The sequence below is a fragment of the Chaetura pelagica genome, unplaced genomic scaffold (assembly GCF_000747805.2).
Source record: "Chaetura pelagica isolate M959 unplaced genomic scaffold, ChaPel_1.0 scaffold17, whole genome shotgun sequence".
Lineage (NCBI taxonomy): Eukaryota > Metazoa > Chordata > Aves > Apodiformes > Apodidae > Chaetura > Chaetura pelagica.
Window position 1 is genome coordinate 6,904,193 of NW_009970726.1, and position 18,838 is coordinate 6,923,030.

General features: G+C 37.6%; 1 protein-coding gene across 4 annotated transcripts in view; it reads left to right on the forward strand.

Annotated features, from left to right (window-relative positions):
* Positions 1-3,026: 3,026 nt before the first annotated feature.
* CREM (cAMP responsive element modulator) overlaps positions 3,027-18,838 on the forward strand; it is a 30,227-nt gene continuing 14,415 nt past the window's right edge. For 2 of the 4 annotated variants that reach the window (XM_010006989.1, XM_010006985.1), the window contains exons 1-5: positions 3,027-3,061; positions 3,680-3,803; positions 11,963-12,109; positions 15,981-16,072; positions 16,210-16,355. In XM_010006989.1, the coding sequence (XP_010005291.1) occupies positions 3,684-3,803; positions 11,963-12,109; positions 15,981-16,072; positions 16,210-16,355 (505 nt within the window). In that variant the 5' untranslated portion in view covers positions 3,027-3,061; positions 3,680-3,683. Of the gene's footprint in view, positions 3,062-3,679; positions 3,804-11,962; positions 12,110-15,980; positions 16,073-16,209; positions 16,356-18,838 lie in introns of those variants that run through there. The other 2 variants (XM_010006988.1, XM_010006984.1) reach the window with 2 other exon arrangements.

Genomic DNA, 18,838 nt, shown 5'->3' on the forward strand with positions numbered 1-18,838 from the left:
GGTGCGCTGGCGGAGGGGAGGGCGCTGGCCGGGGCGGGTAGGCCGTGGTGCCCAGGGACTTCTTCCCCAAAGCCTGTAGGACTTTCTGAGCTGCTAGAGAAATACTGGTGGGAGGGATTACAGTGAGCGCCTATATCTTGCCTAAAGTGTTCGGGTTTTGTCTGTATCCATGTCAGCGTCTTGGCGCTGGGAGCAGCGTGTCTTGTAGCGGTTGAACCGTTGCACAGACACTGGCGCTGCAACGATCCTCTTGCTTGTTGAGGAACTGGTTGCGTTTTTCTGAGTCGGGACCATGTGTCCTTTTTACAGCCTATTCGGCACTGTCGAGCCCCAATTATCGAGGCGGCTGATGCTATGACGAGTAGCATCCTTGTGCTTACAGGTTTGGTCCCGATTTTTTTTTTTTTTTGAGGTATTTTAGATATTCTAGGAAGAAAATGAAACATTTTAGGGTTTAGGAGACATAAGAAACTCAGTATTCCGCTGGTACCGGAAACTTACCGTGACATTTTCAGAATTTGATCTGTTGACCACGGTGCCAGTTGGTGTGCTTCACAAAGCAGTGTAATAAAACAGATCATAGACTTAACACTTGACAAGAAAATGCTCTTCTGAAACTAGTGCATTCTGAAAGTTTTCACACCATGAGGTCATCAGTAAATTCAAAATAGCTGTTTGTAAATTCATATCCTTGCTTTTTAGTAACTTATCAGTGATTAAAAGCTTTCAAAGATATTTGGAGCGAGGGCTGAAACATATTTCTTAAACTTACAATTTCGTTTGTATATATAATACAGTCTGTTGTATGAAGCATTGTTGAAATAAAGAAGTTGTCTTTTAAAATGTCTCTGGGTATTTAATTAGACAGTCACGCATTTCCAGTTATGCAAAATACTGTACCAGTTTGCCTATGCATTTTAATTTCACCAACTAACATTAAATATATGTAATTTTATATTCAATGATGTAATTGTAAACCAAATGGCAACAATAGGAAGGAGAGAGAAATTTTTTGTGCTTTTCATTGCAGAAGAACATTTTGACAAGGATACTATCCTTAACCTTTTTATCTATGGACAAAGATAGAAAAGGTTCATAAATTTAGCTGTAAATTACTTAGAATTTTCTAAGTTACCTGGTCAACATTTTCTTTAGCTGATGCTGTCTGTCAGTCAGTATTGTCCCATTAGGGATGCTGCTGCTATCAGCTGAAGAGGCTTTTGATGTGCACTATATTCTCTGTCTTAATTTGTGTTTACTTGTTACTGACCTACTGTATCTTAGTCTAAGTGACTACAGTAAACACACGCTAAAACATATTGAAATCTTACTAGCTAGTTAACAGATAAACCTCCTGTCCCATCCTGAAGATTTCTTTGCAATTTTGTAGGAAGAAGCAGGTATCTTTGCCTGCCTTATTGAAAGCCGCTTTTTGTCCACTTTTTATGGGAGGGGAGAGGTAGAAGTTAATACTTTAAAAATCTGGACTAATCTTTAAAATTACTGTTCAGTGATGATAAGCAACCATAGGTGGAAAATGAAATGTATTAATGCTGAATATAAGACTAAAGCTTGTGTATAATTAATCACACAATGAATAATAATAAAAAAATATGCAGGACTTAAGACCACATACGTTAAAACTATTTGCTTAGTTTTCCTTTAAAATAGGAGGAAGGTAATGTGTGCACTTTTATAAAGGATTATACAGTGCTTGGCAAAAGATTTTTCTTTCTTTGAGACTTCAATAAATGTTATCATTTGCTTGCAGTGTAGACTGATGATACATGTGGAAACTGTTTCTGTTGGTAGTTTCTGGACTGGATTCATAACCGATTCTTACCACAGTCCGTATTACTGGTGTTTCAGAGAAAAACATGGTTATGGTCTTGCTCTGTATTTTTCTGTATATTTATTAATAACACTTCAACATAGTCATAGTAGAATGATAAACAAGATAATACAGGAAATAAAAAACCTGTCAGCTCAGGGTATATAAATTTTAGAGTATATGAGAGTGCACTAAAGACAGTGATAGCCTGGACTGCACTGTGACATTCAGGAGTTTCGTAGCATGCATGGTCTTGAGCTGTGCACAAGGCTACATGAAGTGACATGGCCCTGTATGGCTTTACCACTATTAGCCCTGTGGGCTCAAATGACTCAACTGACCTTTACCAGCAAGTTCACTAATCCCCTATGGTTATATCTACTGAAGGTTTCTCATCTAACTTGTCTGTATTATGATACATAAAATCCTGAATTGTATACAGTGGCTACTGCTAGCTGTAGTGCTAGAACAGCTGAGGTTGTGCTGGTGAAGCAGTCTATGTCTGGTCTCTAAAATATTAGTAGAGGAATGCAAGCTAGAAATACATTTCTCTGCATCATTTGACCAGATTGCTTTTCATATTTGTATGTCATTACTGTAGACAGAAAGGGTAAATTTTTAAAAATGTATTTATTCTCTTTGATGATTGTGGAGTCATCTGTAAAGTATTGCTGCCAACGGAGTTGGGTTTACATTTAATTTGATTTAACATAGCTAACTTTTAAACTAGGGGACTAAATTCAGGAGACTCACAGTCAGGTGTGTAGCAGACTTCCTTCCCCATTTCTTCCCTCTCAGTGTAAGACCTGAGAAGAAACTGTAGTAACTATCAGGCAGTTGAAATAGTCAAAACTTGTATTTCAGTTGGGCTTACCATCCCCTAGTTATATTAGCTGAATGCAAGGAAGTGAGATTTGCTGCCTCTTAAATCCCACAATTACAGCATGTCTTCCTTTTGTGGCCTTTGTCCTGTGTTTAAGTAAGGTGTAGTGGGAGCGTGACCACAGGGCATCCTGCCTGCCTCTGCTGGACCCTGTCCTGTCACTGTTCATTTGTAAACTAACCTGTTGCTATGGCAATGTCTGGGACATCACCTGTTCGAGGTTGCACCTTCAGTGCAGGGTTTGGTAGGAGAGAGAGGAAGCTGAGGAAAACCAAGCTTTTGTTTTAAAACAAAAAACTTTCTGTTTTGTCTAAGTGTGCCAAGAAATATGGAAAAGCAAGTGTCATGTAACTGCATTTTTATAAAGCAGGTATATTTGGAAGCTTTCTCTCTGGAGTTTAAACTCATAGTTTAAACGGAGGGTCAGGGTGTTGCTTTTTCTATGAAACTTACTCCACTTTTAAACCTGTAAAATGAAAAGAATCATTGTGGGTCTTCAGTCATGAGTAGTTTACAGACAATTCAGGCATACATACCAGCGGAGTGTCAGTATCTCAGAAGGTGTGAGAGGGTTGCAGCAACACGTGGCTGCTGGCAAACTTGAGCCTTGTCCAGTCGGAGACATGAGGGATCTACTGCCAATAGTGCTGGTGGGCTGCTCTCCCAGTCCCCCTGTCAACACTGTATGGGACCTCAGGACTCTGTGCTTGTCCCACTCCTGAGAACCATAGTTCTAGAGCTGCGTCTCCTTGCAACTTTCAAAATACTTGTTTTGGAGCTCCTGACTAGATTAATGGATATATTTTAATATGGGGGAATGGTAAGAAAGGGCTTCAGTTAATCTGATAGTTTTGAGAGAAATATCTTTATTTTCTCTTAGTTGGTTCCAGATAGAAAATATTCTGAAATTGCCCAATATACCTCCAAGCACTGCATTATTTAGAGGTGTATGTACTTACTTTTAGACAGATGACCATGGAAATGGTTGAATCACAAGAGGATGAGAGTACAGTGGATTCTGTGCTAGAAAGAGATGGTGGTCACCTTCAGAATCAGCCAGGCCGAAGTCAGGTTTCCCCAGGATCTGAGGTAAGTTGAAACACGGAAAGATGAGAATCAATAAAGTGATATTCAGAACTGCTATGATTTTTGAACTATCAATTTGCATGATGTTGTTATGTTGTTGTTAAATAGGAAAAATATAGCAAAGGTATACTGAAAAGTATACCTGTGGTATTTAACAAAGGGCTAGTATAACATCAGCTTTATTAAAAACACTTCTGGGAGACCGGCTTTTCAGAGTAATCAGTAAGCACATTGAGTTTGTTCTTTTTTTCCACTCTTCCAAGATAATTGTTATAGATGGGAATAGGGTCTTAAAGAGTTGAGGTGGCTGCAAGATCAAATGTAGTTAAAACCTGTGTATCTTGAATCATAGAATCATAGAATCATAGAATCTTAGGGGCTGGAAGGGACCTCGAGAGATCATCTAGTCCAACCCCCCTGCCAGAGCAGGGTCACCTAGAGTACATCACACAGGAACTCATCCAGGTGGGTTTTGAATGTCTCCAGTGAGGGAGACTCCACAACCTCCCTGGGCAGCCTGTTCCAGTGCTCTGTCACTCTCACAGTAAAAAAATTTTTTCGGATATTCACCTTGAATCTCCTATGCTCCAATTTACACCCATTACCCCTTGTCCTATCACTGGTCATCACTGAGAAAAGCCTAACTCCGTCCCCCTGACACTCACCCCTTACATATTTGTAAACATTGATGAGGTCACCCCTCAGTCTCCTTTTCTCCAAGCTAAAGAGACCCAGCTCCCTCAGCCTTTCCTCATAAGGGAGATGTTCCACTCCCTTAATCATCTTCGTAGCTCTGCGCTGGACTCTTTCAAGCAGTTCCCTGTCCTTCTTGAACTGAGGGGCCCAGAACTGGACACAATATTCCAGATGTGGCCTCACCAATGCAGAATAGAGGGGGAGGAGAACCTCTCTTGACCTACTAATCACACCCTTTCTAATGCACCCCAGGATGCCATTGGCCTTCTTGGCCACAAGGGCACATTGCTGGCTCATGGTCATCCTCCTGTCTACCAGGACTCCCAGGTCTCTTTCACCTACACTACTCTCCAGCAGTTCAGCCCCCAACCTGTACTGGGACATGGTGTTGTTCTTCCCCAAATGTAAAACTCTGCACTTCCCCTTGTTGAATTTCATCATGTTTCTCCCTGCCCAACTCTCCAGCCTGTCTAAGTCTCTCTGAATGGCAGCACAGCCTTCTGGTGTGTCAGCCACTCCTCCCAGCTTAGCTTGAAGATGTGTTGTATAACAAAAAATAATAAAAGTAACCACAGTTCTTTCCTAGCTCCAGTTTTTGTACAGAACATGTTTCATCTTCTTGCAAGTATGTTCTCAATGTATGCTTGTTTTGTTGGATCGCTGTGCATGCAATGACAGTGTCTGGAGTTCTAAAATTACACTTTCTATGTTCTGTATGGTAGTGATACCTGATTTCTTGTTTGGTAGTTAATGAATAAAAGTTGACATAATAATAATTCTCAACAAATAAAAATGTGCAATGAAACATCTGTGCTTGAGAGAAATAGTGCCAGTTCTAAGTTTTATAGCTTCAGGAAGCTGTATCGATCTCTTGGATGGATCTTCAAAAGCCCTTTGTGAAATAAAGGAGCTGATTTTAAAAGACATCTTACAAAACTACATCAACAGAAGTTAATCAGTAAGGTTTGATGCCAGGTATTTGGTGTGCTAGATACTTGATTTACCTTACAGGTGTATTTTCGAGACTTGAGTGCAGCTGCTTTTTATCAGGTCTTCAGACACAAAGTGCAAAACATTTAGGAATGTTTATTTGTTATTTTTGCTACCTATGGCTTTTTTTTTGTGATTTTGATACCTGTAATATTAGAATACTGTTTTTGTTTTTTTAAGAATGAAGCTTGTAGCTGAGAATTTTATTTGGCTTGCTCTGTTGACGTCATCCCCTCATTTCTTGTTTCTTTGATAGTTCAGTTGAGATTTTGTGTTTTAACTTAATAGGATGGTTTATGTATAAGCTCTGTTGGCCTGTGCAGCAGTCTCTGAAGAACATACCTGCAAGTTCTGTCTCTTGGGATTTTAATGCTGATCTAGAGACAAAGCTGTCACTGATGCTGTAGGAGGGCTTCTGCCGGGTTCTCCAGGGAAAACACTTGTTAATGTTTTCTGCATTTAATTCTTGAGAGGTGTGTGTGAAGGTTCAGCTATACTAGGCAGGAGCTTAAAAATAGTAACTCTGAAGTCATGAAGATCTCAGTCAGTCAGCACTGAAATGAAACTCATGTAATTGAGTTTGACAGCTCAGGATAATAAACAATTCAGATTTTACATCTGGGAGTCTCCTTTTTGGTCAGATGGTCTAGAGAGCTGGCCTGGACCTGTCGGAGCTGCTCTGCGCTTTTTGTTGGAGTCGATATCCCTGTCCTGGGACGTCCAGAAAAATGGGGCTGATGTAATTGTGTCACTCTGTGAAAAACAGAAAAGCTGAGAAGCCTGCAGGAGGTCTGTCACCTCCGCCGCGCTGGCCGCTCCCCTCCCGGCCGCTCCCTGGCGCCCGCAGCCACCCTCCCCCCCGGGGGCCTTGAGCCTGAACTGCCGCGGCATTTCTGCCGGTAAAACGGTCCCTGGCGGAAAGCTTATTGCTGAAGGGCTTTGTTGTGACATTCCTTTGGCTTAAGATGCGAAGGACTTTCTTACCTTATGTTAGTCCCTGGCAGGCTGTGAAGGTGAGGAGCTTTGTCATGGTGAGGGTTAGAGCTGGACGTTGGGAGATTAACCGTTGAATGAAACAGGGACCTCGTGTGGGACAACTGTCTTTCCCATCCTGGGATGGGAAACAAGGTGTTTCTGAAGAATTTCGTAGCTGTGCTGCTGGTCTGGCATCTGTATTTTGACTGTTACAGAAGGGCACAGATAGCTCCTTCTCCATCTTTGGCCTCTGAAGGAGTGTAGTTAAGAGAAGATAACCAGTAAGAGATTGACATGTACCTTGCACCAGCTTCCAGTCATCTCTCCTACTAATTTTATTGCAAATGTGCAGAAATAAGAGAAAAGAGGAATTCCTTGGTCCTTCCCGAGAGGTAACTTGACGAGTCACTGAGATTAAGGGCTCCTTTTCAGACATATCTGTGGGCTGTGTTTTTTTCCAGCCAAATATTTGTTCAGTATTGGTTTTGTTCTGTTGGAAGTAAAGCATTTTAATACACTATATTTTAATACTCAATTTAATTTACTTAGGCTTTTTGTTTAATTATGACTTTGGCAAGGGACTTGAGCTGAGCAGTAAAACTGCATAGAAGGTCGGGTCTTTGTGGGTTTTTCCCTCCTCTGGAGTTCAGTTTTTTGAAAAGAAATACCTGCCATTCAGTTCTGAGAAGGTGGGCAAGGTATTCAATAAGGTGCTAATCTCTAGAGAGCAGACATTGTTTTGTGCTGAAGCATTCTTTTATGTCTCTCCTGTTGGGAGAGAGGGGAGACTATAAGCATGTCTGGGCTGGAGCACTGTGGTGAGATTGGATAACCTCCAGTGCTAAGGAGGATCTATCATACATTATTAATAAATATAGTTGGTTGGGGTTTTTTCCTAGTTTGTGTAAAAGATATTGCTATATATTATTACAAGGTTTTGATGATGAAAATAAATTACTTTTCCTGCAAAAGCCAATATTAGTAAACTAGAAAGTAGCAAAAATGAGATGCATCTTTCATGCATTGAGGCAAAATGGACAACTTCTGTCTTCAAAGGGTTGTTTTGAAAATGAAATTAATTAATGTACAATAAGATCATGTTTATGTATTCCTTGCATGCTTCGCTTTTAGCCAGTTAATGAATTGACATGGTATTGTTTTGGTGATCCAGCCACCAAAAGAATTAGGTAAGAAAATATTAGTTTGTAAAAATGCTGGTGGTTGTCTTTAGAAGCTGTTGGAAGTGTACAACACTTCTACAGAAGTGCCTTTTCTTTGAACAAAAAGAAAGAAGCAAGATGGAAAATTTCTCAACCTGTTTTGAGATGGCCTCCATGGGTTCTGTCTCACATGCACAGATCTTGTATTAATACATACAAGGACTGTTCTTAAAAGGAGGTTAATTTGGTTTGAAATATTCTGATAATGTTGATGGCAGTCAACATAGTAACTTGGAACAGTTACATCTGCTTTGGTATTCAAAGGGAAATTAGATGTTCCTTTTGCAGGATTTCTAGAGGCCACATTGCATTCTGTGTTGCCCTGTGCTCAGCTACACTAAATATAACTATAAAAATGTAAGATGAATGTACTTAGACCTTCTTCTGATTTGGCAAAATACTTTAAATTGTGGGGTTTGTTTTTTTGTTTGTTTTGGGGTTTGTTTTTTTGTTTTGTTTGGTTGTTTTTTTTGGTGGTGGTTTGTTTTTGTTGTGGGTTTGGTTTTTGTTGTGTTTTTTTTTCCTTTAATCCTACATCCTTGATGGATGGTTCTTTAAATAATTTTTTGTAAACTTTGTCATGTTCTATCAGTAGAGCTGTCTGCTGTCTTGGTCTGAGAGACCATCTATTGAACTCTTAGTGCTGGCCCTGAACTAGACATGGGCCAGGATTTACAGTGTGAGCACTACTGTCAGAGAGAGCAAAGGGGGTTTTCTGGAGCCTGGAGTGCATTGCCATTGCAAACTCGAACTGCTCAAGTTTAGCACTTAGGGGTTATTCTTGGTGTGGGCTCTTGGCATCAAACTTTTTGTTAAATCTTGCTCACAACAGATTGATCCCTTTAGAAATTTACAAAGCTGTTGTAAATAGGACTCTAAAACCAGCTTGCCAAATGCAAGTCCAGGACATTAGCAAAATTGATGTTAGAACATTAGAAACCTGCCTTGGTACAATTTGCTTCCTTAAGGGTAGGCTGTCACAGCATGGCTGAAATCACCCTAACCTTGTCGTCTTTAAAACAATGTGCTTCTCTTTTGGTACTGGCTTTGGAATTGAGCAAAACTTTCCTATCTTCAGCTTTTCCTTATAGAGGCTACTTGGTGCCTGAGTGTGTTGAGTCCTTTGCTCTTTTTTTTTTTTTTTTCTGTGTGAATTGGGGATAGGTTTGCCTTTGTGATCTTTTTCCAGAAATACTTTTCCTTTACTTCTGGAGTCCCTGCCATGTTCAGATTATGCAGCAGGGACAGCTGTGCACTGCATATTGCATATCAGCAGTGTTTGAGGTATGAGGGGTTGAATCTGAACACAACCTCTGTAGTACTCCATAGGGAAGAGTTATTTGGCCTTGGCTGTCAAATGTTGCATGTATCCACAGCACAGCTGGTTCAGATGGAAATGCATCTTGGAAGTAAGATAACTGATAAGTAACCTCTTTCTCTGAAAAAAAATTGTGCCTCAGTATGAAGATAGTTCAATACCTTTTTTTGCTGGCTACTTTTCTCTACCCCCTTGGAAGATAAAGCACTTATATTCCAAACATACAGAATGCATGGTTGATACTCGTTGAAGCTATTAGACTTGATTGTTGCATACCTAAGAGGATAGAACCTTCTTGCCAGGGACATAATCTTCATGCTGTTTAACCAGGTGCTTAATGTGTTAAGCTTCCCCTCACCCTCTGTGCTCCTGCATTGCTTCTGTGGGTTGTTTTCAGTCATTGTGCCAGACAGCCCTTGAAGCAATGATGTTGAAGGTAACATTGCTCATCACTGCTGTCAGATAGTAATTCTTTTGCTAAGTCTGTTTCAGTCAGCTTTTATACATGGTAACATCAAAAGGTTCTAATACTGCAGTTAACATGCAAATATTCAATTGGAAAACAATTGAAAGGGAAATGTGAATTTAAGTTGTTTTAATAATTTCTAATATTTATAAAAGATATGCAGAATATGAAGTTGGAAAGTTTTTTTCAGTCTTAGTTATAGAAAAATGTAATACAGAAGAGTCATGGACATTTTAAAGTAAAATACAGGTATTTGTAGAAATTCAACAGTGATCAAATAAAATTAAGTTATTTAAAATAGATATAAATGAGCAAACAAATCACTTTGGGTTTGATCAGGTCTTAAAATGCAATTGTCTCCTCAACCCTGCTCCCCCATGAAATCTCTCACTTGAATTAAAGGGAACAAACAATTTCTCCTGTGGTACTGTAAACTTCAGTATGTTTAAAGATTGTTAGCTGAGTGTAGTTTTCCTTTGTTTTCATGTGAAATACTCAATGAGTAGCTTTTAAATGAATCTGGTGTTTCTTAATCTTGAGTACTGGATTACTTCCTGATCATATGTGCCTGACCCATTGTGTACTAAAACCAAACTTATAAACTGTTCTCCTTGTACTGTTTTGTGTATGTTGTACTCAGAGTTCTTTCTGATACAGTGTTATATTAGATTGCAGCTCTCACAAAGGTAGCAGTAAATGGAAAGGTTTGGTCAAATTGCCTTTGTAATATTTTGAAAAGTTAGCATGCATTGTAAACATTTGGCCTGATCCACACTTTTTCCTTGAAACCAGGGTTTAGAGTGATGTCAGCTTTGACACAAAATAAATCACACTGTTCAGATCTTCGAAACTTTCTGAATCTCAACCTCAAGTATCTATTGCTGATACATTTCTGATAATACTAGTATTTGTTTTATAGACTGGGAAGAAGTTTTGTTTGTCCTATTTACATATTGCCATTTAATGCCATTTAAGCAATTATTGTTTCCATTTCAGGTTTAGAAATGCCCTCAATTGTTCTGTTTCCTGAAAAGTGGTTCAGTTTCCTAAACAATTGAACAATTACATAGTAAACGTTGACAAACTCCTTGCTCTGTATCCTAGAAACATTGTTTCTTCAAGATAATTTGAGCCAACATCTGATCTTTTTGATAGTAGTGCATCTTAATAATAGTTAAATTTTTTCTCTTACCTCAATAAAGTAATGTTTCCCAGGCAAGCAATGTCTTATGGATCAGGAATGAAAACTTCTTTTATAATTAGAATTAAAAGAACCTTCCGTTTGAATACTGAAAATTACAAAACTTTCTTTAACATTTATATATATGTATTCAGCATCGGTCATGTTTCTCTTCTCACTGTCATCCTGTTCTACCTTTACTTCTTATACCAGATATGCTTTGAAGCTGAGAACCAAGCTAGGAAGGCAATTTATTCTTGTACATATAGAATACAGAAATAGAATTTTTCAATGAAGCTTACTTTGAAAAGCATGATATCTCTTCTTTTATTGTATGATTTATGTTTGTCATTTTCTTACTTTTTTTTAATTTAAAGATGTTTTATCACACAGGACTTGCTATCAATCATAGTGTTTTCCCTTGGCTTCAGTATTTGTTTCTGTTAATAGACATAACAGTAAGAGCATAAATATTGAACTATTTCTTAGCCCATAGGTGTTTCTTAACCTAGTTATCCTCAGCACTGATTGTGGAGAGCCAAGGGCTGGGGGACATTGCATGTGCGCTAAAATGTCATCGGAAAAACGGTTCAGATTATTCCTAAACAGAACACTTTCTTCAGATATGCTAGGCTCTTTGTTTTGTTGATGTATCAAAGCACTTACACACTCCAACTGTTTTTCCTGATATATGAATATATATGAGGGTTTATTAAACTGAAAATTTACAAATCTGTGTTCCTTTATTTAACTTCCTTTTTTTTTTTTGCTGTGAAGTTCTTGCATCTCTTGAGACATTTGTCTGGAAAGTGTAAGTTCAAACTAAAGTTCTTGCTTAACAAACACAGTAAATCCAAATAATTTCTGGATTTTTTCTTTTTCTCTGTACTAAGAACATTCTGTATGTTGTTGCAGCAACATACCACTCCAGTGAATGTTGATACTTTTTGTTGCGTTTCTTGAGGTTCATCCTAATCTTCATGCTAGCAACAGAAGATTTAGTGTGTGATAGCTTAGGGTTATTTTTCATTAAAAGGAAAATTGGAAGTCTCTAGAGAAGAGAAAAAAAGAAGAAAAAAAAATAGAAGAAACATTTGCGATTGGATAGGAGACCATTTTAAGCTTTCCATAACATTTAGAAAGATATACACCAAACTTTTGCTAGTAAAACTAGTTTATTTCAGTGTGTAATAATTACACATATCTAAGCTATTTTATATATGGAATCAAACCCACTTTCTTTTAATACCACTTCTAAAAGCATTTGCTGATATCTTAAGGCATGTTACTTAAACATTATGATTGTAATTTTTGCAGGTTTCTGTAGCTGCATCAAGTGCTGGAAGAGGATCTCCAGCTGTAAATCTAGTGCAGTTGCCTTCTGGTCAAACTGTTCATGTCCAGGGTGTCATTCAAGCCACACAGCCCTCAGTCATTCAGTCACCACACATGCAAGCTGTTCAGGTCAGCTCTTTTATTGTTTTGCTTTCATTAATATTTGATGCCTCGTAACTCTTCCTCCCAACCCCATCTTCAGTTTCTCTTAATTCCTACCAGTGCTGCAAGATTTACTCATATGGTGTGGAAAACAAGGAGCAGAGGAAAGGTGGCAAACTGCCAAACAGTAGCAATTCCACAAGCATTGTATAGTGATTCTTTAATGCTTCCTGTTTATCTTTTAAGAAATTTTCTTGGAACCCTGTGGATGCACCACAGCAAAGTTTGTCATAATGTGGCCTTACTTTAGTGTATCTTACTTTTTTTTTGTTTGTTAAATTCTATGTACATCAGTTTTCTAATGAGACTATGAACTCATAAATTTGCAAGTATCTCATACTGTATTTTTTGAGAGCATCTGGAAGTAAACATATAAAATATATTATATGTTATATAATAAATATAGTAAAAATATTCCTTGTTGGTTTTAGCAGGCCCTGTTGGAGCATCTGGTATTGCTTTTTGTGGGTGTGGGTATGTAAAGACCAAAAATAAGGGCCGCCTGAAAATAAATACATATTTGGCAAATCTTCACACATTTGAAGTTGCTTATGTTAGAAAATAGGGACCAGTGAAAATGTTTATGAGCTTTCAGGGCTTTTATGTAGTGAAAATGACTAGAGAGAATGAATTTGCAGTGTTTTGAAAGTTCCTTGGCCTCCCATCAGTGTTTTGCTTGCAAGGAATGCCTTTACAGTAGTATTCTTAAAATGCAATTGTGAAATGTCAACTGAATTGCTTTTTGCAAATACAAGTGGTGTCTCTGGTAAGAGACCTGTTATGTGTGAACTTATTTACCTGCAGTCATTACAACTATCTTTAATGTTTTGAGACATCTTAGTAGCTTTCAAGTATAATAAATAAAAATGCCTGTGTAAATATGGTTTATCTTAGAGATTACAGAAAAATAATAAAACCTTGGCCAGATAATGAACATTTTCTTTCTAAGTAATAGGTATAGATGATGGGAGCCGGTAAGGTTTTTAAATTCTAGATCACTATTGAAATAGGTGCAGTAGATAGCAAGACAATTTGGTTTGGTCAAACTTGAAGTCAGATCAGAGCATTACAAATAAATACTTTTAAAATTGAATTATTTCTAACTGTAATTTACCACAGTGAACTTTATCAGCTAGGTGTGTTACAGTCATTCTCAGTTTCTGCCACTGCTCTTCTTCAAGTCAGTATAGTCAGGAGTTACATGCTAATAAAATACAGGACTTGCTCCAAGATTAGAAGGAAGAATTTATCTGGAATTTCTTGCCAGCTGTGTCTTCTCAGAGCAGTGGAGTTCTACTATTGTATTGCGTGAACTGTGGCTGTATTCCCTTTCCCAAAGAGGCAGTAGAAACTGGAAAGCTGTGTCCTGATTCCTACTGACTAGTTAGTTTCAGGGTTTTGCTTTTTCATTTGAGCATGCTAATGGTAAATGAGGTGACTCGACAAGAAGGGCTTGAAGATACTGTAAAACACTCAATTACAGAGGTTGTTCAGCACTTCTGTGATCCTCTTAAGTACTTTATCCTGCCACCTGGCATTTCCTCTGGATCGTTTTGCTTTAACTCGATATCCTATCTATCAGGCAGTGGAGAACTTCGGAAATGCGATCAGTTTACTGTAATAAAAAGTAACCTGAAGGTTGATGTTAAAGCTTGCATGACCTTTTCCCCCAAACACCTGCAGCTTTAAACCAGAAGGTGTTAATTTTTTTTTTTTTTTTCTTGTAATACTGTTGCTTTTGGGATTAAAACATTGCTTATCTATGTAATGTTCTTTAACTATTTTATTAATATTTTTTTACGGGTGGGAAGGTTTGAAGTTCAGATTGTTATTTGACTTTTTTACCTACTCCCCGCTGTAATGTATGAGGTATTGGCAGACTAATGAGCTCAAAGTTAATTTTGTTCAAACACAGCAATATGGTAAAGTTGAAGTCTGAATGACGTCTGGGAAAAAAAATTTACAATGGTTTCCATGGGTTAGCACTGTGAACATGGTTGCTTGTTGCTTGCTATTAGAACAAGCTGAAACATTAAACTGATGTCTTTGTCTTGATGACAAGTAGAATTTAGGAAAATTCCTGCAGACGGTGTCCTCTTCCACGTTAAAATGCTCAAAGCATCATGTGTTTTCCTTATCTTCTTCCCAAAGTACAACTGTTCCTGACGTCTTCATCTGTCTTCACAAACTAAAGATGCCTGTTGGTAACCCCTACTGGAATGGGAAGATTTAAAGACACTGTGTTCTTATGTTTCTGTTGCTTGGCCTGGGACCAACAGTTTGGGGGATTTTTTTCCCCCCTTCAGAATGAAAGTTCTGTTTTGAGATAGGATGCCCAGGCTCTGTCATCGTGTCTTAGTTTTGAAAGTTTATGGCAGATGCTTGAAGGTCAAACCCCAAGCAGATCTCTGCAGGACACTGGAGAGAAATGGCTTTCAGAAGATCTCTTTGCCGGTCAGCTTTGGTCCATCCTGTGAAAGGATGAATACAAACTTCTTGAAGCTCTTCTATCTCTGCCAGTCACCTCTAAAGTCTGGTTTGGAGCTATACAACTATAGACATGCAGAAGTACCTCTCATTATTTCTAGGTGGGGTTTTTTTGTTTGTTTGTTTTTAGTTAGGCAGTTATAGAGCTTTAATGGCATGCTCTACTTACTACCCAGCAAAATGATGAGGCTACGTGACATTTTTTTACACAGAACTAGAATGTAATAAAATTAGCAAGTGAAGAGACAATTTCATTCTTCAATAACCTGTAGTTCTTTCAGGATGTAGTTTTATAGCTTTGAGTTGGGGTGACCCACATCTATAAATTTCCAGGATCATCCAGTTAGTCATTTTCTGTTGGGGTCACACAGATTTTGTTTCTAGCACTGAGCACTCAGGCCTGACAGTGACACTAGTTCTGGAGCTTTTCCTTGACTTCCCTGAGCTGAAGGGGAAGCCTGCTCTACACCCAGGTCGAACACTTGAGCCTTCTAGTCTCCTAACTCATGTTTGTTCAGTGCTTAACACAGTGATTAGTGTGAAAGTGAAATCTGCTCTGTCTTTATGTGAAAAGGTCGTTTTTCAGAATAACTTTACTGCAGTGTTTCAGTTTGAAAAATCTTGCACACTAACAGTTTGAGTAGTTAAGTGAATCAATAAAAGAGCCTGTTTTCTTTGTTCAGTGATCACTCTCAGTTCTATATAATAAGATCGTTGCTGGTAAAAATACTGATTCAGCTCCAGGCCTTAATGTTGTCTGAAGTAATGTTAAAAGAACCAGTGAAAATACTAATAATAACAGTCTGAGAAAATGAGACATTATGGACTTGTCAGAGGTTTCTAAAACTTACACAATATTGCTAAGCAATGTATTTGTATTTGTGAATACGTGTTGATAAATGTAATACGTTTGTACATTTAAATAAACTAATTTTATAAATAGCTTGGGTACAGTTGTAAAGAGGCTTTTGTATTGTATACTGTTATTTAAGGTCTATTACTGCAGTATTCTGTATTTTAAACCTTTAATTTAATTTTAAAAGCTAATTAAATTGTATAATATTTTTATATTTAAAGAAATCTTCTGTCTTCAGTACTTTTCAAGACATCATTCACAAAACTAATTTGGATTATTTTGATTGTTTTTATTTTCAGTTGCAATATGTCATTTAAGTGGCTGTGTGTTGATAGCTTCATAATTTATGATTTGCTTTGGAAAAAGAAGTCTGAGATCACATGATTAGTGATAAATAAGTGCATAAACATGGAAGGAATTTTTTAAAACAATCTTGCTCTGTTAATACCTGCTTTTTTAAATGAAGTTATGAATTTTAAAACTTTGCTGTTACAGGTAGCATCAATTGTAGATGAATCTGCAGAATCAGAGGCGATAATTGATTCTCAAAAACGTAGAGAAATACTTTCAAGAAGACCTTCATATCGGTAAGGATTTTTAATTTTGGTTTTGCTGGTTTTTAAAGGCAGCTTATATTTTACAGCAAAACTGTCTGATAAAAGCCAGTGACTTAGTTTTCATGAATTTCAAATATTTAAAATTGTGTACTTTTTTTTTTTTTTAGAAAAATTTTGAATGAACTCTCGTCAGATGCTCCTGCAGTACCAAAGATTGAGGAAGAAGAAAAGTCAGAAGATGAAGGATCACCTACTGGAATTTCTCCAATGTCCATACCAGCCAGCCTGTATCATACTAACACAGGGCAATACAGTATGTTTGCAAAGATACTATGTGATGTTGCAGAATGAGAGCTTCTGTCTTTCTAAATATTTTCAATTTTTATATTTAATATTTCCTAATGTGGTCATTATAGACTTTTAGTTTGTTTCTTGTAGTGCTTTTTGGTTGCTAGATATAGTCCTTATAGAACTGCTATGCATTAAAAATGTAGAGGTGAGGCTCAGGTGAAAGGAAAAATGTTGACAATTTTATTCAAATGTTCAATGTTCTAAATCCTTGCTGTTTCAAATCACTTACTTACTAGGTATTAGTGCTATTCGTTACATGAAATGACAATTAGTGGGTTAGGCTTTTTCTAAAGTTTTATGTTGTATTATTAAATTATTTCTTAACTTTGAATTTTGTTTCTTAAAATACCTATGGCTGTTTTTCTCCAGTTATCAAGTATGAACCTTTTAGCTGCAGAATAAACCTCAGCTGTAGTCTCCAAACACAAGTACTTTCCAAACACAAGTTCAAAGTTAGATTTACTACAGATCCTCCAGATTTTGTTTTTCTTTTTGTTGTTCCTGCATTCATGTTAAAAATGCTGCATGACGTGCTCCCCATAGCTTATTTGGACGTAATCCTATATCATCTAAGGAATAGCTTTATAATAACTATTTTTCCAATTATATGTTGGATAAAACTTCTCTCCTACAGTTATTTTTTTCATCAGTAGTCACACTGAAATGCAGGTATTTTTCCTTTGATATAATGACAGGAAGATTGTAAAAGACATGTTGTGGGGTTTTTTCCTGACACAAGAGAACAGAGGAAGTCTACTGAAACATTGAAATGTCATCTGAAAGAGGATAGAATGGCTCTCTAGTTTAGTGGCAGAAATTTTTGATTTATGTAACTAAAGTAATTATGAACTCTGAGAAAGCAAAATTTCCTATAATATTATCTACCCCTTCAGCACAGAAAGTAATTTTGCTTGGACTCCTAAGCTGCCTTTTGTTATCCTTTCTCTAAGTTAAACTTTGTGAGCTAAAATACATAACATAATTTGTTGCAGTGAAGCCCTGTGTGTTCTTTCTAATTCTGGTTAGAAAGTTACATTAAGTCTTTCTTAGGATGCTGGTCATTATCCATAACCAAAGTTATTGCTTGCCGGAAAAGTTAGATTTCAAGTTGAATCCAAGTGGTAGCAAGGATGGTTACCATCTTGTAGTAGAGGGTGTCTTAATTTGGAATTTACCAAAGAGAGCTTGACTATTTACTTCTAGTCCTTACACCTGTAAGGCACAGATCTACATAATTTCTGAGCAGCCGTCCTATTGGATGCCTGTGATCCTCAGGAACTGGTGTCAGTTAAAACTGGGAACAGTGTGGAAATGCAGCATCTCCTGCATTGATTTCAGTGTGGATATGATGCAGAAGGTCTTTGTCTCCTGTCAGTAGTTCTTTACATCTGATTATGATTATTTTATCTGAGTACTATTTTTGGCCAACACTGACTGTGTAGATTCCCTTGTGTAGGCATCCAACAATGTATACATTAAGCTTGTACAGTGTCTGTGGCAATGAAGAACTGGTCTTGCAGTGTCACTACAGCGATCTGTATTGTGCCCTGCTTTAAAACATATTATATATGTTACTACATCCCTTATTTTCTTTAATGTTCTGTCTGTTCCTGCATAGGAAGAGCAGTGTAGTTGAAAAGATAATTTTGACTGTATGTTTGTCTGGTTGTCTGGAATTACTGTTTTTGGAAGAACTTGATAAGTAAATTTTTCTGAAAAACAAGTATATTTTTCTATTGGAAGCAGCAATTGCAGTTCTTTGCTTTCCTTTTATGAGCCCATGGTTTATGTTGCCATGGTTCCCAAGGCTTCTTGGCTTTGGCTGTGGAAGCAGACAGACTGACAGATACAACCAGCTAGATAAAAAGTCTTCCCAGTTACCTCCATCAACATGTGTCTTATCTTTCTGTAAGGAAAATGGATAGTTTTCACAAGATAGTGCCTTGTGTATGAGCCTTGTAGCCTGATCTGACTAGAAGTCTACTCTGTTGGCTGTAGTTCTGTCATAGTAGTTATTGAAAAATGTAATTGCCTCACATGTGGTAGTGGTCTTACCATGCAAAGGTTTTTTGTTCAGTTGAAGTAAGTGCATCAACTGCTGCTCCCCTCCCCCCCCTCCTCCCCCCCCCTTGTATACTGGTGCCTATCATTTTGTTCTGTCCAAAATTATGCAAGAGAAATGAAAATTACTAGATTTTTTTGTCATCTGTTTTGGTTGCATGCTGTCTAAGACAGGTTTTTAACAGTTGGACAATTAAAATGTCTTTTGGGAAAGACCAGCTTTAGTTGCTTTTCCCATTTTTGGAAGGGAGGGAAAGATCTGTTTTTTGGGGTTTTTTTTCTGGATTAGAGCTGCTGATCATACTCAGATAATAGTATTAGTATCATATTCAGTCCTAGCTAGAAGAAAAGATGCAACCTATATCCACTTGCATTATGTACAAC